This window comes from Sinohyriopsis cumingii, chromosome 2, assembly GCF_028554795.1.
Source record: "Sinohyriopsis cumingii isolate HCF-2022 chromosome 2, ASM2855479v2, whole genome shotgun sequence".
Taxonomy (NCBI): Eukaryota; Metazoa; Mollusca; class Bivalvia; order Unionida; family Unionidae; genus Sinohyriopsis; species Sinohyriopsis cumingii.
The window spans coordinates 100,366,801-100,375,950 of record NC_142962.1 but is presented as its reverse complement, the minus strand read 5'-3'; the positions used below and the strand labels follow the sequence as shown (position 1 = coordinate 100,375,950).

General features: G+C 34.4%; 1 protein-coding gene across 1 annotated transcript in view; it reads right to left on the bottom strand.

Moving 5' to 3' along the window:
* Positions 1-450: 450 nt before the first annotated feature.
* The window catches only part of LOC149805475 (26S proteasome non-ATPase regulatory subunit 8-like), a 58,707-nt gene continuing 50,007 nt past the window's right edge, over positions 451-9,150 (bottom strand). Inside the window, exons 7-8 of the mRNA XM_089950065.1 lie at positions 6,265-6,376; positions 451-1,249 (exon numbers count right to left, since the gene is read on the bottom strand). Of these exons, the coding sequence (XP_089806191.1) occupies positions 1,115-1,249; positions 6,265-6,376 (247 nt within the window). The 3' untranslated portion in view covers positions 451-1,114. The remainder of the gene's footprint in view (positions 1,250-6,264; positions 6,377-9,150) is intronic.

Sequence of the window (9,150 nt, the reverse complement as noted above, 5' to 3'; positions counted from 1 at the left end):
AGTTCAATGTATACTACTAAGTAGTTTCCTCAAAGTTCTCAAACTTCCTTCCTCTCAGCAACAACTACAAGTTACCAGCAGAGTTGCACAGCAACTCTATTATAAATTTCAAACTCAATCAACCTAAAATAAAGTTTTAGCAACTTTTCTTTCAACCAAAATAATTTAAGCCAACCTACAAGTTAAAAAAGGTGCAAGCATTACAGGTGGTTGTCAGTTTTTTCTCAATGGTATGTTTTAGTAATCCAGATTCTTAAACCGAATGGGAAATTAATGCCACATTACACACAATAGTGTTATGTACAATGAGCATCCACTTACATGCATGTCATTACCAGATTAAGAGCGCACGAAATCCCAAATTGCTGTGTGATGCAAATTTTTCTGGCTCTACTGAAAATGCTCAATTGATATTAGATATGCTGTTTCACATAGAATGGAAAAGAATGATACATTTTGAAATGGTTTATTAATAAGATTTGTCACAGTTAGCTGCTTCAATTAAAACATGTGAGTCCCAGTATATAAGATATTTGGGCCACAAACTGGATGACATGAAATTTTTACACAGTACATTTTACATGTCATTGTGATAAACCATAACAATGCACACACCTGCTTCAGGATTTATGAACAAAAAAAAATCAATGATATTTACCATGCTTCGTTTTCTCAATTAAAAAGCTTGTGAGGTATCTGTAATATTTAAATTATCCAGAATCCATATGATGAGAAGACTGACATTTTAAAATGTTACAACAAATTAGGATGGCTGTATAATTTCTATAACTGTCCTGGCATTTAGTACTTTACTCCCACTTAAATAGCCAAAGTGATATTAACTGTCATCAGCAACCCTGACAATTGCTTGTTTTCAAGACTCGATGCCAGTGCAACTTTAGAAGTACACTGAAGTTACTTTCTGAACGAGTGAAAGCTGTATGCAAAGGCATAGAATTGTACAAAAAACAAGTCCAACTGTCAGCATTAAGATTATTTTTTTTATTTTGAATAATATGAATTTTCACTCATGCATGGCTGCCTGTTAATAATTCCTTTACTGCTCTTGTGAATGAAATTGTGACTAAATGTACACTGAATGTTGAAGAGCTGCCTAAACAATCATTTCTAGTTCCCTTGCATATGTTATAGCATGTTCTGCTAGCATCTTGGCTGGTATCACCTCTTCTGTATTCTTCTCCTCCCGCTCAAAGTAAAAGAAGCTATCGGACCTAAGCTCCCAACCTTGCTGTGAAAGACAAATATGACACATTATGTGACCTGAATTTACACAACTCTTAATTCACTACCTCTGACTCCTACCTTCATCAGAACTTGTTAACTGCTGTCCTATTTTTAACGTAAAAAAAGCTTTCAACACTTTAAAAAGAAAACTGCATGCAGAGTAAGGGTGACAATTATGCATCTTGAACTGTATAATCAAGTAACTAAAAACACATAAAGTCAGCATTAATTCAAGATCCAGGGCTGCCAACCCTCCAGACTCACAATTAGTAAAAAATGGGATAAAAATTTGTGAAACTTGAAAGCAATTAGTGAAAAATTATATCATGACACTAACTCCATCCACTTCAATGGTCAGTACTGCATTATATGAAAATCCCAAAATAAAAATAAAACATATTATTTACACTGATTACATGTACTACTTCATTTGCAGCCATATTTACTGATATACACAAACTTCATGCTATTTGTCATTATATGATGCTGTGGCAGTCTTGATCTTCCTCAATCAGGCTATGGTAAATCTGTTTTCAAAACAGTTCAGGCTTCTTGCCTGCTGGTTAATCTTGGTGACTAAAATTGTTGCAAATTTTCAGCACCTAAGGAGGCACTACGTTTGGCTTATTTTTCCTCACAATAGGAAACAATCTTTCACTGTCACTGTTCTCTAACTGAGAAAGACAAGTTATGTTAAAAAAAGAAAGCTCACAAACAATGCTTCAGCATTGGTAGCATGCAGGAATTGAGTAGGTGGCTTCAAGTACTCCAAAACTGAAATGTGCTGGGAGTACTATAGCAGTGTGCTTTTTCACATCATTCTGCAACATGCCCACAGGGGCTAGTATCGTTGCCTACAATTTATCTGTTAAACATGTACTATATAATAATATTACTACATGTTACATGTATGACAGGTAAATTGTAAGAAACAATACCATCCCTTGTGCACATTCCCAATTGTAAAATTTGCAGCACACTACTGTGTGATGTTTGATGGCTGAATGCTAGGCCAAATTTTGGTGTACTCCAATCTATACTTCAATTTTTGTGGAATACAATTCTTTTTACTTGGAGGTGAAAACATTTTAACTACATTGTAGCTTAATTATGAAATGGTATTAATCCAGAAGAAACATCAAACATTGAATGATAAGTGTTGTCAGCGCATGCGAGGAAAACTGTGAACTCAAGCAAACTACAATATATGCTAATCTTTTAATCTAAACAATTCCAACACTCGAAAAGCTGTCTTCATGTAATTTCCCAACCTCTCTGTGCTTTTTACTACCAATGTGCTTCCTCACATCCTCCCTGCCACCATGACCACTGCTAAAATTTGTGACACACTGTGCAAAAAGTATGATGTATATCAGTATTTGATGGCTGAATGCATGGCCAATTTTTGGTATATTCCAAACTAAACTTCCCTTTCTTTGCAATACATTTCTTTTTCCTTGGTGGTAAAGATGTTTTCAAGATGTAATACCAAATGATAGTTCAAATCAGTGTTGGCGGTGCATAAGCGGAGAAAACTTCCAGTAAGGCCCTGGCTTCTTTCAAAAGCATTTGTAAAACTACTCTTACATATATAAATTTAAATACGCTAAAATGCTTGCTAACAGGCCAACCATACGAACTGGCTCTAGTTCTATTAATATAGCGACTAGGAGTACCAGACCGTTTTGGCAACTGCCGATATCACGACTAGCACTTAACTCATTAACCCTTGCGGCCACTATAACTTGCTGTACTTTACCTTCCTCATCCATTGAGTGCTGCAATAACATGGTGCAGTTTGCCTAGCTTGTTTCTCAAGCGCAGAGTCTGAGTGCAGTATTAGTCTAGGCCTATATCCTGCACGACAAGTTAAATCATCACACACCATTGGTTGATTTCAAGCCATTTCCTAATTATGCAGACATTTTAACCAATATAATTTTAGCTTACATAGAGTGAACATTGCTGAACAAAGGGGAATTGTTTTTACTTCAATAGCAGCAAAAATAGTGGAAATATTTAGATTAGAAAATGATGAAAATTACAAGACTCAGCGGCTGGGAGTAGACTTTTACTAAACAGACTCTGATGGAGTATTCACATGAGATTAAGTTTGCAAGAAAGATGACAAGTGGAATTTTTGTGTACATAAAATGGAATGAATTTCATGTGGTGATAGTGTTAATTATTCAGTGTGAATTCATCATGGATTTTATGGATTATTCATGGCAAGAGAAACAAAATGGAAAGAAAATCATCTGTTTCATCTTTATGCAGGAGTTTTATTTCAGCATGTAGCATGAAATTTATACCATTATGTAAGTAATTTTATTGAGAACTGCTGTGCCAAAATTTAGCTTAAATAAAGGAACATAAATAACAAAATAACATTTACTGCAAGTAGCTCTGTCTGAAAAAATATGCAAGCCAAGTACTCTCAGCACGTCTCAGGGATACAGGCACTGGTAAGGCTAACAATGCTCTAGGTGATCTCTGCATATATGTTACAGGGGAATACCTAGCGGTTTGGCTCAGGGATTAATGAGTTAAGGGGAAAATTTAAAATAATTGAGAATTGGCAAATTCATGATTTTTTTGCATGCAGCAGGAATCCATGAATCAATCACTGTAGAATGTTGTAAAATTCACACCAAAATCGTTCGGGTTGGCAGCTATGAAGGTCGTTAAACTGCATCAAAACAGTTACTGATTACAAATTACTTGAGTCCTTTTGCCATAATTATTTAAAAACTTCTTACACTGGATCACACTCAATTTTTTCCATCAAAACTGCCCTTTCCCAATCTTCAAGGATGCTGTTGTTGTACTATGTTTGCCTACTGACATCACATTACAGCCTCAATAATTAAAGCACTGACAGACACTATTACTTAGTTTAGATAGACTCCTTCCCAAACGTAACATTTATAAATGTCTCTATCTAAGCTTAAAACTCATTAGGGGAAGATAAACATTTGCTTCCACCACACAAGTTAGTAAACAAGAGGCCAATGCAGGCCTGATTTAACTGACCACAGTAGTTGTGTCAGGCTATGAATGCAAATTAACATGTGTATCAGGAATGTTATGGGGAAAGAAAAACTTGAGTGCATAGTTGCTCAGTCTATTAATGATGGTATGATTTAACTTCTTTTCTAGACTTTATGTGTACATAAGATCAATTTCTTTACATAAAAAGAACAAATAATTTATACAACCAGCAATGTCCCCTGGATCTCTCCAAGCTCCTGGGGACGTGGCCTTAGTTAAAAATTAGAAACTCTTTTTAACACCACCCTTAAAGTATACACAATTATTGACATTACAAGTGGAGTTATTCTTTGCAGTCAACATGGATTCCTGATCTGTCCATAAGCACTTGTGGGTCTTGACCTTGGGGTCACAACTTGGATACCACTGAGGTCTGCACCCAAGACAGCTGTAATGGCCAAGTGGTTAAGGCACTGGACCCATATATCCCATTTGTACAAACTTAAGTGCCTGCCAGATTGCTTGCTGTAAAATTTAGTTGAATTCTCTACAAACTCTTTTTGAACAATTGTTTAAAAGACTTTTAGTAACAGTGACCATATTCTGATGGCAAATTGGCATCATTTATACAAACCTGAAATCTCTTAATTTGGTCAATTTCTACAGAGTGCTGTTCCAGTAAAATATATTTGGGAGCCAGGAAAGGCATTTTAATGTGGAGTAGTCACCCACAGATGCAATTTAAAATTTTTTAAAATTATTTTTATATAAACTCTTTAATCTGAGTACCCTGGCATATATTTTTAAAAAAAAATACCTTCCCTGGGTACCATGATTGTTTAAATGGAAGAGCCCTGAGCAGTTTCTGAGAAGTTTAAAGAATTGTCTTTTTTTTTAAGTAATGGCATATTTGAAGGTTGATCAACTTCATTTGCACCAATCTGAAAGCCCTTTATGCTTTCTGTAAAATGTGGCCAACTTTTCTTAACATAGATTTTTCTATATTTAGCAATGGTGGCCAGATCTGATTACAGATCAGCATCATATAAATAAAACTGATATCCATCTGCACCAGGATGCTTTCTGTTGTGTAGGTTTTGAGAACTGTTTAAATGTTTTACTATTTTTGTAATGGTGGTCATATTTGGTGATAGATCAGTACCATTTGAAAAAAATTCTTCATGCCAAGATGCTTTCCATCAAATCTGCTCAAATTCTGTAAAGTGATGTTTTGAAGTTGTTTCAAGGTTTTTCTATTTTAGTAACGGTGGCAGATCATCATCACTGAAACAAATATGGATGAGCTTCATACTTGGATGCTTTTTTTGTCACTTTTGGTCAAATTCTGTCTAGCAGTTTTTGTGAAGAGGTCATTTGAATATTTTTCAATTTTTAGTAACTGTGGCCATATTTGACAGCAGACTGACATCGTTTGATCAAATACTGTTCAGCGGGGGGTTTAAAAGAAAAAATTGTAAACTGTAATTATGAATGGACTATACATAATGGACAATGGATGATACATGACAGACCATACCATAATCTCACTTGTCCTTATGGTCAGGTGGGCTAACAAAGTTTTTTAATTACTTGTGAAATGGTACTACTTTATCTTGAATGAATGCTACACTGCTGTACAGTGATTTTTTTTCTATTTTAAATGCAACCATTGTGCTATCCGAGGTCATTTGTCACAGAAATGCCTTTCTGACTGAGATTTACATGAATATTCAAGGTAGATCTGAATACTCAAATTTCATTCCCTTTTTTGCATCCAACATTTGGGTGTTGGCACATGTTACACTGTGGACCTACATTGACTTTCATGTTAGTTATTTTCCCTGACTTATTACCAACTCCATTTGCAGCATTAAATTATTAAAAGCCATGAAGGTCTTTAAACAAATTAAAAAAGTCATAAAATGTAATAGCTGCCAAATAGTTTACATCTTTTAAGCTGCAAAAAGAATAGCCACAAACAATTAATGACTGACAATAATATTGTATGAGAAAATACAAGATTACTACCTGCTGGGCATATTCCTTCATTGGTTTTACAGATTCATAAAACAACATTCTGGCTGCTTCACCAAGTGCAATTCTGTCATAAGCTTTTTTAATACACCCGGCTATCTCATTCCTATAAAAAGAGAGAACAATCTATTAAGCAACATAGTACACTGGGTTTTGTATACTATTCTAAGATTTTCCAACCTGATTTGCTAGAAATAAGGGCATTACTTAACATAATTTTCAGTCTCAAAATTCACAATTTTTAATGACAAGAAGTTATAGATTACAAAATTCTATAAAATGAAAGACTTTTATTTCTCTTCTTTATTATTGAGATCTTTATTTTTAAATTATATTGAAGATTTTTTTCTCAAAGGTAAACACGACTGGCTACATTCACTACAAAATTTAGACTTAGATATTTCAAAACCTGTTGATGGCACAAGCAAAACTCCACTAGTATAACAATTTAAATATTTTAAAAACAGTGGTCATTTTGCCAGGTTGGTCTTAGTAGCGAAGTGGCTGAATCCAACATACACTATAAGGGTCTCATATATATATATATATATATATATATATATATATATATATATATATATATATATATATATATATATATATATATATATATATATATAGATAGATAGATATGTTGACACACACACGTTTGTCTTGGTTCACAGTGGGATTTGAAACAGCCCTGGGCCCAAACTTGGAAAAGTTGTAGTTCCTGCTCTTAAAACAGGAATCCAACTCATACAAATAAGGAGCTCCAAGAATAAATATCCAAAGTTGTAGTACATTGTAGCTATGGTGTTATTTTCTTACATAAAAGCAAACAATACCTAATTTCAATTTATCCTTCTCATCATTAAAAGCAGCATACAGACACATGTGAAAAATAAAATTTTCTCAATTTATATTATGCACAATACTGTGATAACATCAGGCATGAAGAATAAAATGATGTAATAACATTACATATATTACATATCAGACTACAGTCTGACTCAAATTTTCCAAAAAGTGAATGAATTAATGGCAAATGTTACACTTGACAAGAATCTTATTTCATTTCAACATCAATTTAGTGCACTAATAATATTCTGGTTTGATTTGATGCTTTAAGGCACAGCAATACAAAATGGTTATTTAGTTCTGAGGCGATTGGAGTAAAGTGCCTTGTCCAAGGACACACCATGATAGCTGACTCAGGCTGATCTGATGGTAGGATTTGAACTCACACCTTTTGGGTCACGAGTCCAGAATGCTTACCACTGAGCCACTGTGGCTCCCAGAGGCATGAGGAATGAAATCATATGATAACAAAAGCACATGTACATTTAATGGCATTCAAATGCTACAAAAGTCACAGCTGTCGATCACATTAAACATTCTGAAGCTGGTTGGTTTTCAGCATTGCTTTATTTGGTTGTATCTCGCAGAAAAAGTGGGAGCTATGTGCCTTTGCAAAGGACACACTGAAGCAACTGATCAAGCCATGGAAATGTTGAACTCCACAAAGAATACCAACTGCTTCTAACTTTCTTGGTACAGTACTTTCTTTCCATCTTGCTTTTCTGTTGCCTTGTTTTTAACACCCAAAAATGAATGCAGTCAGAATGGTCATTTTAAGACGGAGATTTGAAGAACATTTAACTTTCATTTCACTGTATAGCTATGAATTATTTTGCTAAGTCAATTACCTGCAGCTTAAACTAGTTTAACCATTTGACTGTGCTGAGCAGTACAGTGCATGATTACCGGTAAATGGATTCACACTGATGAGCAGTCACTTTGTTTTGTATCAATTATTAATAACTTACCATTTATTTGACAACTGAATAGTATATTTATTAGTTAATTAGGGGAACTGCTTAGCAAATTTATGACAATAGACTAATAACTAAATAATTTAAAAACAGTCCCAGGAGATAAAAGAGCTTGTCACGCTTTAACAGCATAAAGCACCTGAATATGAGAAGGCAATTTATTTATCTCCATGTGTTGCTTATTCACTTGACAATGACTTTGATGTAGTTTAGAGGCATGGAGACTAATCCCATGCAAGCATATTAAATTACTGGACTGTAGACAATGGATGCCAATGTTTATTGATTTTTGTCAACCAACATGCCTCAATGAGTTTCATTCAATTGTGTGAAAATCCTCTCTGCTGGTGAGTTGACACAAATTTAAGTCTGGTACTGGACAAAAATCATATACCTATGCCAATCTCCCATAAAACAGTTTTAATGTTGTTCAAAGTGAAAAATTATAGGCATCCCTGAGAACCCTGGAATGTGTACTAATCTATCTGCCCATCTGGCTAATAATGAAATCTACATTTATAATGACAATTCTTCAGGTATTCTTTCAGTACATTTTCCATAGCAAAAGTGACTCATTTCTTACTTACAATCAGATGTATTATAATTATTTCCTGTACTTATTTAAACAGGCAGCACCCTCATTTACTGACATAAATTATAGAGTGCAACTCATTATTATACTTAATTACAAAAAAAAAAGAAACAAGAGACTAAGGGATTGAAGATGTACTGGCCAAAAAGAATTTCCAGGAATTCAAGATAAGACCATTTATTCCTTTTAACTACTGAGTCTTGAAATCATCGCTGATATTCTACAGCAATGATGAATGTTTTCAACTTTGCTGTGGAAGACATACCAGATTTTCATTCAGGATCAACAAGACATCATAAGAAGTCTTCTGACGAAAACATCTTGTTGATATGCAGCACTCTGAGAAAGCACTCATCTTGATGATGTAACAATTGGCTGTGCAAGAGTAGATGAAGATTCACATCTAGAGCATAAATCTGATGAACATTCTACCCTTAAGAAGGAGCCAAGTTCAACATTGCTTAACATTTAGCA